The 19839-nt window shown below is 41.3% G+C and overlaps 1 protein-coding gene across 6 annotated transcripts in view; it reads left to right on the forward strand.

Moving 5' to 3' along the window:
- marchf8 (membrane-associated ring finger (C3HC4) 8) overlaps positions 1 to 19839 on the forward strand; it is a 309683-nt gene that overhangs the window by 204022 nt on the left and 85822 nt on the right. For all 6 annotated transcript variants that reach the window (XM_061910240.1, XM_061910242.1, XM_061910241.1 and 3 more), the window contains one exon: positions 4159 to 4209. In XM_061910240.1, coding sequence (XP_061766224.1) covers positions 4159 to 4209 — 51 coding nt within the window. The remainder of the gene's footprint in view (positions 1 to 4158; positions 4210 to 19839) is intronic.

Here is a 19839-nt window from a genome sequence, read left to right on the forward strand (position 1 = left end):
ACGGCACATTATTTGTAGATTATAAATACTGCTTTGCAAAAAGTAGTTTTAACCCTTCCGCCCGATTGTAGCTGAGATAGGCGCCAGCGCCCCCCGCTACCCCGAAATGGAATAAGCGGTAGAAAATGGATGGATGGACATCATCTCCCACGGCAGACCAGACAATATCTCATGGTACACTAGTGTGCCGCGGCACAGTGGTTGAAAAACACTGAGTTATAACACATGGAGTGCTTAATTTTCCGTTCTGGTATATTTCTTCTAAATTAGAGAGTAGTAATGACAGATGTAGCTTGTTTCTATTTTTGTAAGCTTAATTTTGCATTTGAAGACTGCCGAGAAGTCGTACTTGCAGCTCATGAGGTCCGACCTCAGTGTTCCAGACCATCAAATAGAATGTAAACAAGTAATTTTCACCTCTTTTTGTTTTTTTAGGCCTAAACACGTTTTTTTTTTCATACCAATTTTTTTTTTTTCTCTCCCAAAAACAATGTTCTCTTGCCACTTTGCGGTTCAATCAATCAATCAATCAATGTTTATTTATATAGCCCCAAATCACAAATGTCTCAAAGGACTGCACAAATCATTACGACTACAACATCCTCGGAAGAACCCACAAAAGGGCAAGGAAAACTCACACCCAGTGGGCAGGGAGAATTCACATCCAGTGGGACGCCAGTGACAATGCTGACTATGAGAAACCTTGGAGAGGACCTCAGATGTGGGCAACCCCCCCCCCCCTCTAGGGGACCGAAAGCAATGGATGTCGAGCGGGTCTAACATGATACTGTGAAAGTTCAATCCATAGTGGCTCCAACACAGCCGCGAGAGTTCAGTTCAAGCGGATCCAAGACAGCAGCGAGAGTCCCGTCCACAGGAGACCATCTCAAGCGGAGGCGGATCAGCAGCGTAGAGATGTCCCCAACCGATACAGGCGAGCGGTCCATCCTGGGTCTCGACTCTGGACAGCCGGTACTTCATCCATGGTCATCGGACATAGGAGAAAGAAAAGAAGCGGCAGATCAACTGGTCTAAAAAGGTCTATTTAAAGGCTAGAGTATACAGATGAGTTTTAAGGTGAGACTTAAATGCTTCTACTGAGGTAGCATCTCGAACTGTTACCGGGAGGGCATTCCAGAGTACTGGAGCCCGAACGGAAAACACTCTATACCCCGCAGACTTTTTTTGGGCTTTGGGAATCACTAATAAGCCGGAGTCTTTTGAACGCAGATTTCTTGCCGGGACATATGGTACAATACAATCGGCAAGATAGGCTGGAGCTAGACCGTGTAGTATTTTATACGTAAGTAGTAAAACCTTAAAGTCACATCTTAAGTGCACAGGAAGCCAGTATAGGCGTAATGTGATCAAACTTTCTTGTTCTTGTCAAAAGTCTGTTTAATGGTGTTAAAAGTATTTGAAGAGCACAGGAAGTGTTTATTTGTGCGTGTGAAAGCTGTGTGGACGGCTTATAAAGACATATAATTTTCATATAATTCATATGTTCAACTACAGCAAGGTGGGTTTAGAACAGCGGTGTCCAAACTACGGCCCGCGGACCAAATGCGGCTTCATTTTGATCAAGGGTCTCAAACTCACTTCACCTGGGGGCCACTGGATGCAGAGTCTGGGTGAGGCTGGGCCGCAAGAAAAAAAAATATTGTATCGTCCCGGAAGAGTTAGTGCTGCAAGGGGTTCTGGGTATGTGTTTATGTTGTGTTACGGTGCGGATGTTCTCCCGAATTGTGTTTGTCATTTTTGTTTGGTGTGGGTTCACAGTGTGGCGCATATTTGTAAGTGTTAAAGTTGTTTATACGGCCACTCTCAGTGTGACCTGTATGGCTGTTGACCAAGTATACATTGCATTCACTTGTGTGTGTGTGTGAAAAGGCCTAGATATTAAGTGACTGGGCCGGCACGCAAAGGCAGTGCCTTTAAGGTTAATTTGCGCTCTGTACTTCTCCCTACGTCCGTGTACCACTCCGTACAGCGGCGTTTTAAAAAGTCATACATTTTACTTTTTGAAAGTCATACCGACAATTTCTGATATTACATTCTAAAGCATTTATAGGCCGATAATATCGGCATTCCGATATTATCAGACATCTCTACAAATATCGGTTTCAATTGGTTGAGATTATCGGGGACTGTTGTTACTGACGGACAGGTGTCGCGATATGCCTGCAGCCAGGCACGTAAGAAAACCTCGTCTCCATGGCAACATCCCTGTCGCTTCCACTCATTTGCAGCTTTTCCACTAATGTAGGGGTAGGCAACCTTGAACGTAGAAAAAGGCATTTTAGAGCCAAATAACACAACGCTGTCAAGCGGCGTTCATATAAAACTCGCGAACTGCACTAAAATTAGACTTTCATATTAAGGTGGGGGCCGCAAAATCATTTCTCACGGGCCGCGTGTCTGAGACCCCTGATTTTTCTGTGCTTTTGTGCACAGAAATTATTGTATTCTCAAATTTGCAATTATCACATAGAACATATTTTTGTGTGGGGTGGCGAATAAAACCATATTTTATTATGCCTTAAAGGGTTCATAAAACACAAATCATACTATGATTTATTTCTACATTTAGAACACTTGCTTGTGGCCTTCATACAGTGGGGCAAAAAAGTATTTAGTCAGCCACCGATTGTGCAAGTTCTCCCACTTAAAATGATGACAGAGGTCTGTAATTTTCATCATAGGTACACTTCAACTGTGAGAGACAGAATGTGAAAAAAAAAATCCAGGAATTCACATTGTAGGAATTGTAAATAATTTATTTGTAAATTATGGTGGAAAATAAGTATTTGGTCAACCATTCAAAGCTCTCACTGATGGAAGGAGGCTTTGGCTCAAAATCTCACGATACATGGCCCCATTCATTCTTTCCTTAACATGGATCAATCGTCCTGTCCCCTTAGCATGAAAACAGCCTCAAAGCATTATTTTTCCACCCCCATGCTTCACAGTAGGTATGGTGTTCTTGGGATGCAACTCAGTGCTCTTCTTCCTCCAAACACGATGAGTTGGGTTTATACCAAAATTGATACATGGATGATACAGCAGAGGATTGGGAGAATGTCATGTGGTCAGATGAAACCAAAATAGAACTTTTTGGTATAAACTCAACTCAGTATTCTTCTTCCTCCAAACACGACGAGTTGAGTCTATACCAAAAAGTTATATTTTGTTTCATCTGACCACATGACATTCTCCCAATCCTCTGCTGTATCATCCATGTATCCATTTTGGTATAAACCCAACTCGTCGTGTTTGGAGGACGAAGAATACTGAGTTGCATCCCAAGAACACCATACCTACTGTGAAGCATGGGGGTGGAAACATCATGCTTTGGGGCTTTTTTTCGGCTAAGGGGACAGGACGATTGATCCGTGTTAAGGAAAGAATGAATAGATTTTGAGCCAAAACCTCCTTCCATCAATGAGAGCTTTTAATGGTTGACCAAATAATTATTTTCCACTGTAATTTACAAATAAATTCTTTAAAATTCCTACAATGTGAATGCCTGGATTTTTTTTTTCACATTCTGTCTCTCACAGTTGAAGTGTACCTATGATGAAAATTACAGACCTCTGTCATCATTTTAAGTGGGAGAACTTGCACAATCGGTGGCTGACTAAATACCGTATGGACTACTTTTTCGTTGATTTTTTTTCTATTTACTTAGTTTGGCGCCACAATCAAGGGACACTTCAGCCCGCGACGGCACGTGTCACAGTGTACGTCTAAATTAAGTCCTCCCAAAGAGCCGAATATCCCCTTGCCGAGATTTGTTTGTATGCAAAGCCCTTTCCAACCCCGTGTGAACTGGCCGTTGCGTAACTGTGAGTGACTTCTCATTAAGGAGCCACGCAAGAGTCTTAACACCAAGACTGCATGCAGAGGCTCTTCATCAGGGAATATAAGTGGGGAATCGAGCATCATTACCGCCTTGACTTGCACTGAACTCTGAGAATAAATGTGTTTTTCACCAACAGATGCCAAACAAGCAATACACTTTTTTTCTGCATACAGAATAATGTGATAGAATGATGTTTATCCATCTCTCTGTGTACTTTTTGCCAATAAACAGCAAAAGTGGATTTTAGAGATGAGCTTTGTTGATTGAATCTGTCCTTTTTCTCCCTTTTTTTATAGAATGAAAAACCTCTCGGTCATTCAGCAAGCAGATCCAGCAATATATCAAAGGTGAGGTACCTTTTGATTTTACTTTCATTTTTCTCTCCATCCATACATCATGTCAAAACTACTTGCAAAGACATTTTAGCCAAGAAGAGGTTTTATAGTGTAAGGCAGGGGTGGGCATTACGTCGATCTCGGAGGGTGTGTCAGTCGATCTCAAGCCAGGCATTAAAAATGGACATAAAAATGAGCAATCATCAATCATACCAAGACTTCACTTTCGTCAGTTGTTTCACATTCTCGGCACCCGAGGATCTTGTGAGATGACGCTGGCTGCTGCGAGCTCATATTTAAGAAAAAAATCACTAACAGGGCGGACGCAGAGAAACACATTTTATTTCTAGAGACTCCGTACCTACTGTCGAAACTCTAAAGACCGACAGCACAGTTCCTGTCTTCACCATAAAAGACCTGTTTCATCCTGCCTGTGCTAACAAAATCAACCAATCAATCAATGTTTACTTATATAGCCCTAAATCACTAGTGTCTCAAAGGGCTGCACAAACCACCACGACATCCTCGGTAGGCCCACATAAGGGCAAGGAAAACTCACACCCAGTGGGACGTCGGTGACAATGATGACTATGAGAACCTTGGAGAGGAGGAAAGCAATGGATGTCGAGCGGGTCTAACATGATACTGTGAAAGTTCAATCCACAATGGATCCAACACAGTCGCAAGAGTCCAGTCCAAAGCGGATTCAACACAGCAGCGAGAGTCCCGTTCACAGCGGAGCCAGCAGGAAACCATCCCAAGCGGAGGCGGATCAGCAGCGCAGAGATGTCCCCAGCCGATACACAGGCAAGCAGTACATGGCCACCGGATCGGACCGGACCCCCTCCACAAGGGAGTGTGGGACATAAGAGTCTCAGAAAGCTAGCGTGCACAAGCTAGCATGCTACGGAGTTTGATGCCAATGTATTTCTCCCCCGCCCTCAGCGACCGCTTTCTCACTTGCTTGCCCACCCGCACAGTCACTGACGTCACTCACCCGCTGCCAGACATTAAAGGGCCACACACATATGCTACTCTCATAACAAAGTGTTTAAAAACGAGTATGCAAGTTGGACAAATGAGATGCCAAATCCAACCACTTTCATGTGGTATTGGACAGAAAGGAGGACTTTTTTTTTTCCTCCATTTGAAAATGCGGACGTTATCAGCACCACTGTCTAATTCCAATCAATGCAAGTCATCAGAATCAGGTAATACACCAACTTATATTCTTGTCTTCATGAAAGAAAGGAATCTATGTGTGTTAAACATGCTTGTATTATCATTAAACACCATTAACTTGTTAACAAAAATGTCTCTTTCATAAATAAAGAAATATAAATTATAAATAGGAATGAGGTAGATCTCCTCGACTTGGTCAATTGAAAAGTAGCTCGCCTGCAGAAAAAGTGTGAGCGCCCCTGGTGTAAGGTATAGTGGACACAAGTGCCTCATGTAAGGCACTAAGTGCGTGTGCGTGCTCTACCCTCCTTGAGACACCAACAAGGAAAAGTACCCTCCATATAAGAACCGGTGAACAAGTTGGGACTGAAATCATGTTCCCAATATAGAAAACCATGCGGCTCTTTGATCACTCTGATGTGGCTCAGCTGCTAAATTGCCGACCCCAACGACTATTCTGTGAGGTTTCCGGATTTTAGTGCCTCTCTCAGAAATCACCCGGGGATATCCATCCATCCATTTTTCTACCGCTTATTCCCTTTCGGGGTCGCGGGGGGCGCCGGCGCCTATCTCAGCTACAATCGGGCGGAAGGCGGGGTACACCCTGGACAAATCGCCAGCTCATCGCAGGGCCAACACAGATAGACAGACAACATTCACACTCACATTCACACACTAGGGCCAATTTAGTGTTGCCAATCAACCCACACCCGGGGATAACATTCTCCAATTTTCACCTGGACTACAATACTGAGAGTGTGCAGTGATGGGAATGTTTTTAAAGGGGAACATTATCACAATTTTAAAAAGGGTTAAAAACAATAAAAATCAGTTCCCAGTGGCTTGTTGTATTTTTTCAAGTTTTTTTCAAAATTTTACCGGTCCCTAAATAAAGCTTTATAGTGCCTTATTTTCGCTATCTACGAAACTACTATCCATTTCCCTGTGACGTCATACAGTGCTGCCAATGTAAACTAACAATGGGAATACCACAGCAAGATATAGCGACATTAGCTCGGATTCAAACTCGGATTTCAGCGGCTTAAGCGATTCAACAGATTACGCACGTATTGAAACAGATGGTTGGAGTATGAAAGTATTGAAGAAGAAACTGAAGCTATTGAGCGAATAGCTACTGAAGCTATTCAAGGCCATAGCATGGCCGAATAGCTGCGTTAGCATCACCGGTAAAATGTGCGGACCAAACGATCAGGACTTTCGCATTTTGTGATAATGGAGCAACTTAAATCTGTCGATTGTCAAGTGTTTTTTTTCGCATTAAATGTGGATGGAAGGAAACGTAATATAGTTGCAAATGCATCTGCAGGTTATCCATACATCTCTGTGCCATGTCTGCTTTAGCACCGCCGGTAAATAGCATGTTAGCATCGATTAGCTGGCAGTCACACCGCGACCAAATATGTCTGATTAGCACATAAGTCAACAAAACTCACCTTTGTGATTTTGTCGACTTTTTCGTTGCAAATGCATCTGCAGGTTATCCATACATCTCTGTGCCATGTCTGTCATCGCCGGTCAAATGTGGAGACACTCTCGCACATTCAATGGGGGTCTGGCGGCAGACACTTTCGCATCTTCGGCCCAGTGGTGCAACTTGAATCCCTCCTGTTAGTGTTGTTACACCCTCCGACAACACACCGACGAGGCATGATGTCTCCAAGGTTCAAAAAAATAGTCGAAAAAACGGAAAATAACAGAGCTGAGACCCGTGTGTGTAATGTGTAGAAAATGAAAATGGCGGCTGTATTACCTCGGTGATGTCACGTTCTGACGTCATCGCCACCAGAGCAATACACAGAAAGGCGTTTAAACATTCGCCAAAATTCACCCATTTAGAGTTCGGAAATCGGTTAAAAAAAATATATGATCTTTATTCTGCAACATCAAGGTATATATTGACGCTTACATAGGTCTGGTGATAATGTTCCCCTTTAACCTCCTCTACAACATGTCGTCGCGCCCGCTTTTACATCACGCCATCTGCGTGTCGACTGGTCATGTTATGTTCAGCCTCTGTTAACACACGAAAGCGACTGCAACACATACTTAGTCAACAGCCATACAGGTTACACTGAGGGTTGTAATATAAACAAGTTGAACACTCTTACTAATATGCGCCACACTGTGAACCCATACCACCCAAGAATGACAAACACATTTCGGGAGAACATCGGCACTGTAACACAACATAAACACAAAATAACAAATACCCAGAATTCCATGCATCCCTACTTTTCCGGGCTACATTAGCACCAAACTCCGCCGCCACCAACCCCGCCCACCTCAACGGACGCACGGAGGGCGTGGGGGGATTTGGTGCTAGCGGGGTGTATAATGTAGCCCGTAAGAGTGGGATGCATGGGATTCTGGGTATTCGTTCTTTTGTGTTTATGTTGTTACAGTGCCGATGTTCTCCTGTCATTCTTGTTTAGTGTGAGTTCACAGTGTGGCGCATATTAGTAAGAGTGTTAAAGTTGTTTATATCACAACCCTCAGTGTAACCTGTTGCAATCGTTTGCGTGTGTCAACAGAAGCCTCGTACGACACGTGACTGGGCTGGCACGCTGATTGGACGTGTTGTAGAAGGCGTCAAAGGCAACACCTTCATAGGTTGCCCTTATTATTGTTAATCGAGGGAAATTCTGCAAACATTCGCGAGAATGGTTGATCTGACATTCGGTAGTCTATCGGAATATTCGGGATGGTTGGCAAGTGTGATGTTATCAAGCGGCATTAAAAAAAAACTTCCGGGCCCCATTATCATTACATTTTTATATTAAGGTGCGGGCCGCGTGTATGAGACCCCTGGTTTATACATAGCACACAGTTAAAAAAAACTCTGTATGCAGTGTTGTTTCATTTTGAATTTCAAAAGAGTTGTGTGGCTCCCTTTGTTTTCTTTATTTTGTGAAACGGGTCAAAATGGCTATTTGAGTGGTAAAGGTTGCCGACCCCTGTAATACAGAATGTCTCATTTGCACCCCTGGTGGTGAAATACATCAAAATTAGGGTGGTCCCAAAAAGGAGGGATTTTTCAAATCGACTGTCGGTTTTGATCAACATATGAAATCACAAGTGTGTGTAAAAAAAAAATAAAAAATTAAGTGCTCCCCCTCTGGCCAACATATGTAAGTACAAATGTGTGGGAGAAATTGAAATGCGCCCCCTTTCGCCAAAATTAATATATATATATATATATATATATATATATATATATATTTATATATATATATATATATATTTATATATATATATTTATATATATATATGTATATAGAGACATACTGTAATAACTTGGAAGTAATGAAGAATAAAAAACATTTACAAAAAAAAAATACTAAAAGCCTACCTTTGTTATATTTGTATAGTATGTATAGATTATTACTGTTGTAAATACAAATAAAAGAATACTTGCCAACCCTCCTGATTTTTCCGGGAGACTCCCGAATTTCAGTGCTTCTCCCAAAAATCTCCCAGGGCAACCATTCTCCTGATTTCCACCCGGACAACAATATTGTGGGTGTGCCTTAAAGGCAATGCTTTTAGCGTCCTCTACAACGTGTCGTCACGTCTGCTTTTTTTCCATACAATTAGCGTGCCGACACAGTCACATACTATATGCGGCTTTAACACACACATAAGTGAATGCAACGCATACTTGATCAACAGCCATACAGGTCACACTGAGGGTGGCCATAACACAACAGAACAAATACCCGGAACCCCTTGCAGCACTAACTCTTCCGGGACGCTACAATATACACCCCCCGCTGCCACCAAACCCCGCCCACTTCAACCCCGCCACAAGTGTGTGTGTGTGTGTGTGTGTGTGTGTGTGTGTGTGTGTGTGTGTGTGTGTGTGTGTGTGTGTGTGTGTGTGTGTGTATTCTATTTTTAAATCACTGACAAAATATATAAAAACCATTTCCATCCATCCATCCATTTTGTACCGCTTGTCCCATTCGGGTTTGCTGGGGTCACTGGAGCCTATGTCAGCTGCATTCGGGCGGAAGGCGTTGTACACCCTGGACAAGTCGCACCTTCAATCAAGAAAAATGTATTAAATAATAAACTTAATTTCGGTATTTTTTATATTCTTGTTTATTCTTTTTTTAAAGGTTTTAAATCAGAATAGTGTTTAGTGAAGCATTTGCTCAATTTCTCTGTTGTACTTCTTTAGACAGCAAACTGTTGAAAGTGAATCAACAGAGCCTCTGTTCGGTTCAGCCAAGTAGTGAACTCCATGTTGCCTCAATCACTTCAAGACGCAATTGATCGAAAACAAGTAACCCCACACATTTGACCGCATTCCTAATGATTAAATCATCTTATCGGACTCATGCCTAAACTGAGCTAACTGCAAATGTCATCCCATTAAAGGGGAACATTATCACAATTTCAAAAGGGTTAAAAACAATAAAATTCAGATCCCAGTGCCTTGTTTTATTTTTCAAAGTTTTTTTCAACATTTTACACCTCCCGGAATATCCCTAAAAAAAAGCTTTTGATTTTCGCTATTTGCGATGCGACTGTCCATTTCCCTGTGACGTCATACTAACAATGGGAATACCACAGCAAGATATAGCGACATGAGCTCGGATTCAGACTCGGATTTCAGCGTCTTAAGCGAATCAACAGATTATGCATGTATTGAAACAGTAGGTCGGAGTATTTAGGCAGATAGCGAAAACGAAATTGAAGAAGAAATTGAAGCTATTGAGCGAATAGCTATTGACGCTATTCGGCCATAGCATGGGTGTACCTAATGAAGTGGCCCATAGCATGGCTGCCTTTTTAGCATCGCCGGTAAAATGTGCGGACCAAACGATCAGGACTTTAGCATCTTGTGACACTGGAGCAACTTAAATCCGTCGATTGGTAAGTGTTTGTTTCGCATTAAATGTGGGTATCTAGTTTCAAATGTACATACAGCTAGCGTAAATAGCACGTTAGCATCGATTAGCGTAGCAAGTTACCATCGGTTAGCTGGCAGTCATGCTGCGACCAAATATGTCTGATTAGCACATAAGTCAACAACATCAACAAAACTCACCTTTGTGATTTCGTTGACTTAATCGTTGCAAATGCATCTGCAGGTTATCCATACATCTCTGTACCATGTCTGTCTTAGCATCGCCGGTCAAATGTGAAGACACCTTTGTATATTCAATGGGGGTCTGGCGGCAGATTTCTTGCCGGTGGTGCAACTTGAATCCCTCCCTGTTAGTGTTGTTACACCCTCCGACAACACACCCACGAGGCATGATGTCTCCAAGGTTCCAAAAAATAGTCAAAAAAACGGAAAATAACAGAGCTGAGACCCGGTGTTTGTAATGTGAAAATGAATATGGCGGGTGTGTTACCTCGGTGACGTCACGTTCTGACGTCATCACTAAAAGACCGATAAACAGAAAGGCGTTTCATTTGCCAAAATTCACCCATTTAGAGTTCGGAAATCGGTTAAAAAAATACATGGTCATTTTTCTGCAACATCAAGGTATATATTGACGCTTGCATAGGTTTGGTGATAATGTTCCCCTTTAACATTTTTGGCCAGTCAGAAGCCTGAAAAAAGCCACTTGTGTTCTCAGTCAATCAACATTTATTCATCTCGCCCTTAATCACAAGTGTCTTAAACCCACAAAGAAAAACTCAAAATACCCCAGGTGGGGAAAAAGGAAAAACCTTGGGAAGGAACCGCATATGTCGGGACCCCCTTGCAGGGTTATTGGCTGCAGTGCATGTCGAGTGGGTCCAATTATTGAAATGTTAAATAAATAGGTAATGTGGGTGCACCGAGAAGCCAACATATAGTCCATCGGGGATTTTATTCAGGGATCAGCCATGTCAGCCCACAGCTGTGCATGGAAAATGTGGTCCACCTCGGGTCACAACTTGGGTCAGCTAGCAGCACATCATCTAGACTGGCACCTCTCCAGAAATGATCCGTGGCCACCTGGGGTTTGGCCGATAAAACTATCAATATGTATCACGATAGACACATAATATCAATGTTTGATAAACCGTTATAAGTATGTGTGTGTGTGTGTGTGTGTGTGTGTATATATATATATATATATACATATATATATATATATATACATATATATATATATATATACATATATATATATATATATATATATATATATATATATATATATATATATATATACATACAAACCCCGTTTCCATATGAGTTGGGAAATTGTTTTAGATGTAAATATAAACAGAATACAATGATTTGCAAATCATTTTCAAGCCATATTCAGTTGAATATGTTACAAAGTCAACATGTTCAAACTGATAAACTTTTTTTTTTTGCAAATAATCATTAACTTTAGAATTAGATGCCAGCAACACGTGACTAAGAGGTTGGGAAAAGTGGCAATACATCCTGATAAAGTTGAGGAATACTCATCAAACACTTATTTCGAACATGTCACAGGTGTACAAGCTAATTGGGAGCAGGTGGGTGCCATGATTGGGTATAAAAACAGCTTCCCACACCCCTTTGTCCACAACTGCGTGAGCAAATAGTCTAACAGTTTAAGAACAACTTTTCTCAAAGTGCGATTGCAAGAAATTTTGGGATTTCAACATCTGCGGTCCATAATATCATCAAAAGGTTCAGAGAATCTGGAGAAGTCACTCCACGTAAGCGGCATGGCTGGAAACCAACATTGAATGACTGTGACCTTCGATCCCTCAGACGGCACTGTATCAAAAACCGACATCAATCGCTAAAGGATATCACCACATGGGCTCAGGAAAACTTCAGAAAACCACTATCACTAAGAACAGTTCGTCGCTACATCCTTAAGTGCAAGTTAAAGCTCTGCTACGCAAAGCGAAAGCCATTTATCAACAACATCCAGAAACGCCGCCGGCTTCTCTGGGCTGGAAATAATCTAAGATGGACTGATGCATAGTGGAAAAGTGTTCTGTGGTCTGACGAGTTGACATTTCAAATTGTTTTTGGAAATATTTAACATCTTGTCATCCGGACTAAAGGGGAAGCCAACCATCCTTAGACTGTTATCGACGCAAAGTTCAAAAGCCAGCATCTGTGATGGTATGGGGGTGTATTAGTGCCCAAGGCATGGGTAACTTACACATCTGTGAAGGCACCATTAATGCTGAAAGGTACATAAAGGTTTTGGAACAACATATGCTGCCATCTAAGCGCCGTCTTTTTCATGGACGCCCCTGCTTATTTCAGTATGACATACCCCCTCGCGGAGCAGAGAGGTAGCGACAGTGGGTAACGTTATCTGTGGTGCGAGTGGTAATACGAGAGAAAGAAGATGTGACTGGTAACACATGAAGGAAGAATTAATTCCCAAGAAAAACAGCAGTGGGTCCATCGTCTGGCGGTGATTTGGTTTCAAGCGGGAATATGTTGAACAGACAACAGTAATATGTCAAGTATGCGGCAAAAGCGTTGCTACAAAAAGTAGCAGTACTGCTAATTTTTAGCTTTTGAAAAGTCACCTGCTAGAGAATGAAGAGTGCTTGAAACTCTGCTTGTCAACATCTCCGTTCGATGCAACACCAACAAAATGCCCAAGCAGCCATTTCCACATCAACACCGTATGAAAAAAAAAAGTCAACAACAGAAGGAGATAACGTCCGCAGGAACCTACCACATAGCGAAGGACATACACTATTTGATTTCTTATTATGCAGCTCATTTTTATTCGACAGTTTTTGAAATATCTTGTGTGACATCATGCACAAAACCACTTTGTTTTAAACTTTTGTAGTGGCGTTCTGTACAAAAAGTGCACTTTAATTTAGTGCTGTTTTGATATGTCATCTTAGTGACATCATGCACAAAAGTGCACTCGTAGCTTGTTTTAAAATGTACTTCCTGTTTTGAAATGACATGAATGTTTGTGCCACTGCTTAATAACTGTTTAATAAATACAGTTTTTGGTCAATTGACTTAGTTGTGATTTCCCTGTCGGCATGAACGTACAAAATGAGCTAAATTAATGCAGTATGAACAAGAATGTTTTAATGTAGACACATAGAATCATCATACTGCTGTGATTATATGCACCAATTGTTAATTCAAGGCTAAGGCAAAATATCGAGATATACAGTGGGGCAAAAAAGTATTTAGTCAGCCACCGATTGTGCAAGTTCTCCCACTTAAAATGATGACAGAGGTCTGTAATTTTCATCATAGGTACACTTCAACTGTGAGAGACCGAATGTGGAAAAAAAAATCCAGGAATTCACATTGCAGGAATTTTAAATAATTTATTTGTAAATGATGGTGGAAAATAATTATTTGGTCAACCATTCAAAGCTCTCACTGATGGAAGGAGGTTTTGGCTCGGAGTGGTATAGCTCGGTTGGTAGAGCGGCCGTGTCAGCAACTTGAGGGTTGCAGGTTCGATCCCCGCTTCTGCCATCCTAGTCACTGCCGTTGTGTCCTTGGGCAAGACACTTTACCCACCTGCTCCCAGTGCCACCCACACTGGTTTAAATGTAAAAATTAGATATTGGGTTTCACTATGTAAAGCGCTTTGAGTCACTAGAGAAAAGCGCTATATAAATATAATTCACTTCACTTCACTTGGCTCAAAATCTCACGATACATGGCCCCATTCATTCTTTCCTTAACACGGATCAATCGTCCTGTCCCCTTAGCAGAAAAACAGCCCCAAAGCATGATGTTTCCACCGCCATGCTTCACAGTAGGTGTGGTGTTCTTGGGATGCAACTCAGTATTCTTCTTCCTCCAAACACGACGAGTTGAGTTTATACCAAAATGGATACATGGATGATACAGCAGAGGATTGGGTGGAATGTCATGTGGTCAGATGAAACCAAAATAGAACTTTTTGGTATAAACTCAACTGGTCGTGTTTGGTGGAAGAAGAATACTGAGTTGCATCCCATGAACACCATACCTACTGTGAAGCATGGGGGGGTGGAAACATCATGCTTTGGGGCTGTTTTTCTGCTAAAGGGACAGGACGATTGATCCGTGTTAAGAATGAATAGATTTTGAGCCAAAACCTCCTTCCATCAGTGAGAGCTTTGAATGGTTGACCAAATACTTATTTTCCACCATAATTTACAAATAAATTCTTTAAAATTCCTACAATGTGAATTCTAGGATTTTTTTTTTCACATTCTGTCTCTCACAGTTGAAGTGTACCTATGATGAAAATTACAGACCTCTGTCATCATTTTAAGTGGGAGAACTTGCACAATCGGTGGCTGACTAAATACTTTTTTGCCCCACTGTATGTTGTATATCGTGACATGACCTAAAAATATTGAGATATTAATAAAAGCCCTATCTCTAACTATGGCCAACAATAGCAATGTGCAATCAAGAAAAAGGGGTAAAATATTATAGGTGTGGACTGTTTACTACAGATGAACAGTAAGACACTTTCTTTCACCTCAGCGTACTGGATAACCATACTTTATCTTTTTCCTCATGAGCCTCGTCTATTTTCTCTCATCGTCTCCTCCCCTCCCTCGCAACCCCGCACCTTCCGAGCCTCTTAAGAGGATAAACCATTTACTTGTGCTGAGACATGTCAGGGTCACTTAGCGCTCCGCCTCTAATTTGTCATCCACAAGCCGCTCCGTCTTTTAAATGTGACTCACGTGACTCACTTTAATAGCAACTGTTGCTCTAATGCTTGAGTCCAAGTTCTACGACTCCGTCACACCTCTAGGACATAACACATCCAATCTCGTCAAAGAGTTCCTTCGGGAAAAATATGATAGGCGTGAAATATGAACACGGTTCTCAAACGTGACAGTTATAGCTCGTTACCGGCCAATCGGTTGATCTTCTCCCGCTTTTTGCGAAGGGGAAATGACACTTGCTTATTACATTGTTGTCATCTAAGTATCAGTAATTACATTAGTGGGTCTGGGAAAGGTCACTCTCAGTAGCTGAAGGGGAGAGGTTAAAGGGGAAGTAGCGGTATTAGCTATTCTGACATTGTTACTCTTTTGATCCAAAATCCAAGATTACAAGATTCACTTTTGGAGATGAAATCAGACATAAAATACATTAAAATAACTGGTATAGTCTCTACAGTTCCATCCATCCATCCACTTGCTACCGCTTATTCCCTTTTGGGGTCGCGGGGGCGCTGGCGCCTATCTCAGCTACAATCGGGCGGAAGGCGGGGTACACCCTGGACAAGTCGCCACCTCATCGCAGGGAGTTTCTACAGTTATTTGACTTTATTTCATTGCAATATGATATTAAAATTAAATAACTTGCTAACAAACTTTTTAAAGACATGTTTTTATTGCTGGAAATCTGTCACGACTGCACCTTTCAAGATCAATAGTTTGTGTGAATGACAGGGAAAAAAGCTCTGACTTATCAAGCATTTGTTGGTTGACATCAGGGGTGTCAAACGTACGGATCAGGTTTTAACCGCCCCACTAAGTATAAAAGTGTGTGTGTGTGTGTATATATATATATATATATATATATAAATATATATATATATATATATACAAACCCCGTTTCCATATGAGTTGGGAAATTGTTTTAGATGTAAATATAATTGGAATACAATGATTTGCGAATCAAAGACTACATATTTAATGTTCAAACTGATACACTTTTTTTTTTTGTGAAAATAATCCTTAACTTCAGAATTTGATGCCAGCAACACGTGACAAAGAAGTTGGGAAAAGTGGCAATACATACTGATAAAGTTGAGGAATACTCATCAAACACTTATTTGGAACATGTCACAGGTGTGCAAGCTAATTGGTTGACATCAGGGGTGTCAAACGTACGGATCAGGTGTTAACCGCCCCACTAAGTGTAAAAATTTACCTTATATTTTTTTGAATAAAAGAAACCGCTGTTCTAAATGTGTCCACTGGATGTCGCAATAGCAATTCCTTGTATCTTTGTCGATGATGCTACATATTTACAAAATAAACCACATGATGTTAGTACAAACGTTTATAGAGTGTTGTTAAAAGAAAAGGTGATGTTACACAGTGGTGAACATGCCCTTTCCCAACTACTTTGGCACATGTTGCAGCCATGAAATTCCAAGTTAATTCCATCCATCCATCCATTTTCTATCGCTTATTCCCTTTTGGGGTCGCGGGGGGCGCTGGCGCCTATCCCAGCTACAATCGGGTGGAAGGCGGGGTACACCCTGGACAAGTCGCCACCTCACTGCAGGGCCAACACAGATAGACAGACAACATTCACACACTAGGGCCAATTTTAGTGTTGCCAATCAACCTATTCCAAGTTAATTATTATTTGCAAAAAAAAAATAAAGTTTGAGTTTGAACATCAAATATGTTGACTTTGTAGTGCATTCAGTTGAATATGTGTTGAAAAGGATTTGCAAATCATTGTATTCTGTTTATATTTACATCTAACAGAATTTCCCAACTCATATGGAAACAGGGTTAGTACATCAGTCAAGGAAAAGGATCAATCTACATAAATAACATACTGTAATTGTATTTTTATATCATTTGTTTTATCTTGATAGATTAAAAATGAACACCATGGAGTTGACTGATGAGCACTATCACATAATTTATGAAATATAAAGAACGACAAAGTGTATATGTACTATTAACCACAACAGGTAATTATAAAAGAAAATATGATTTATACAAATTCAGAATGTGCTTGTTGTATTATTAAACCAAAAAAACAATCTGAAGTTGTCTTTATTTTTAAGTTATCGTGCCGTGATTTTACTAGTCCGGCCCACTTGGATAAACATTTTTTTTCCCATCTGGCCTTTGATCTAAAATGAGTATGTAACCCCTGGTTTACATTTACTGCATATATTTCCAGACTCAGAGTATAAGACGCCACATGTTTTTCTGACAATTTTAGTGTATTGGGTTAATCCGGTATATTAAAGATGCAGGGGTAATTTGCTTGTATCTCCGAAAATATTGAAAAATTACTTCAAACTACACTCACAATAATAAATATATGCATACATTTTTCCGATGCTGTCAATTAAACTTTCTTGGTAAAGGCAGAGTTTTTGATACAGCTCTTGTGTTGGATCTCATTAAGTGCAAGTACTGTATTTTCCGCACTATAAGGCGCACCGGATTATAAGGCGCACCTTAAATGAAAGGCCTATTTTAAAACTGTTCACATATAAGGCGCACCGCATTATAAGGCGCACAGAATTGTAGAGGCTGGGGTTACGTTATGCATCCATTAAATGGAGCTGCGCTAAAGGGAATGTCAACAAAACAGGTCAGTCAAACTTTATGAATAGATTACAAACCAGCGTTCTGACAATTCCGCTCACTCCCAAAATGAATAAACAGCTGTTTTATTATTTTCCCCGATTCGATACACACGTAAAAAACAGTCTGATACTGTTACAGTAAATCAAACGTTAGTGCAATCACAATATAGTAACACTCGAAATAGTGCAAAACAATAATATATCAATAACTTAACGTTGCTCAAACGATAATGTAACACAACACAACACACAAAATAAACATGTAAAACTCACTTTATTAAGTTATTCCTCAACCACGAATCGCTTGAATTCTTCTTCTACAGTGTCCAAATTAAACAGTTTGGTAAATACGGCATCCGTGTCTCCTAAAGGCCTACTGAACCTAGATTTTCTTATTCAAACGGGGATAGCGGGTCCATTCTATGTGTCATACTTGATCATTTCGCGATATAGCCACATTTTTGCTGAAAGTATTTAGTAGAGAACATCGATGATAAAGTTTGCAACTTTTGGTTGCTAATAAAAAAGCCTTGCCTTTACCGCAAGTAGCAGGCGATGTGCGCGTGACGTCACGGGTTGTAGGGCTCCTCACATCCTCACGTTGTTTATAATCATAGCCTCCAGCAGCAAGAGGTATTCGGACCGAGAAAGCGACGATTTCCCCATTAATTTGAGCGAGGATGAAAGATTCGTGGATGAGAAAAGTTAGAGTGAAGCACAAAAAAAAAGGCGACGGCTCCAGGACCGTTTGAGATGTAATTAGACACATTTACTAGGATCATTTTTGAAAGATCCCTTATCTGCTTATTGTTTTAATAGTGTTTTAGCGAGATTGTAAAGTCATACCTGAAAGTCGGATGGCTGCGGTGAACGCCAGTGTCTCTGAGAGAAGCCGAGGAGCCAAGATCACAGCCACCTTAAGAGCCGACTTAATATCACAATTTTCCCATCCAAAAACTTGCTGGTGGACGTATAGAAACATGTTCGCTTGACCGCTCTGTGTTAAAGCTTCGCAACGAAGAAACACCGGCTTTGTTTCGTTGCTAAAGGCAGCTGCAATCCACCGCTTTCCACCAACAGCATTCTTCTTTATAGTCTCCGTTATTAATTGAACAAATTGCAAAAGATTCAGCAACTCAGATGTCCAAATTACTCTGTAATTATACGATGAAAAGAGACTACTTTTAGCCGTGTGTGGTGCTAGGCTGATATGTCCGCTACAACCCGAGACGTCACGAACACGCGTCATCATTCCGCGACGTTTTCAACAAGAAACTTCGCAGGAAATTTAAAATTTTATTTTAGTAAACTAAAATATTTCATCATTGATATATGAACTATCAGACTGCGTGGTCGGTGGTAGTGGGTTTCAGTAGGCCTTTAATAGGAGCCATTTTGGGGTCTTTACATAAACACACAGAAACGGCACACCTCATATATCCCAGCATGCACCGCGCGCTTCTTCTTCTATGGGGGAAAATGAAGTCGGTGGCTGCTTACCGTAGTTGCGAGACCTGTTGTGGCTCAATATTGGGCCATATATAAGGCGCACCGGATTATAAAGCGCACTGTCAGCTTTTGAGAAAATTTGAGGTTTTTAGGTGCGCCTTATACTGCGGAAAATACGTTATATGTAGTCCAGGGGTCGGCAACCTTTACCACTCAGAGCCATTTCGACCCGTTGCACAAAATGAGGAAGACAATGGGAGCCGCAACTAGTCTCGCCAATATCTGCTGGTGGTCACCCAGATGACAAGAATAAGGGCATGCTATGAAGCCATTGCATTAAACACCTTCTACAACATGTACAAACTGCTTGCCAGTCCAGCAACACGTTGTGAGAGGCTTCCGCAGATGCACGCACACGACTGGAAGGCATACTGGGTTGACACAGAGTACACTGACGGTTGTCATATAAAACAACTTTAACACTCCTACTAATATGCGCCACACTGTGAACCCACACAAAAAAAGAATGACAAACACATTTCGAGAGAAAATCCTCACAGTAACACAAAATAAACGCAACACAACAAATACCCAGAATCCTTTGCATCCATGTTATACACCCCGCGAGCACCAAACCCAGCCCACCTCAACCACGCAGGGAGGGGGGGGGGGGCAGGGTTTGGTGCTCGCGGGGTGTATAACATAGTCAGGTTGTGTCATGGATGCAAAGGATTCTGGGTAT

This window comes from Nerophis ophidion, linkage group LG09 (genome assembly GCF_033978795.1).
Source record: "Nerophis ophidion isolate RoL-2023_Sa linkage group LG09, RoL_Noph_v1.0, whole genome shotgun sequence".
NCBI classification, from domain to species: Eukaryota; Metazoa; Chordata; class Actinopteri; order Syngnathiformes; family Syngnathidae; genus Nerophis; species Nerophis ophidion.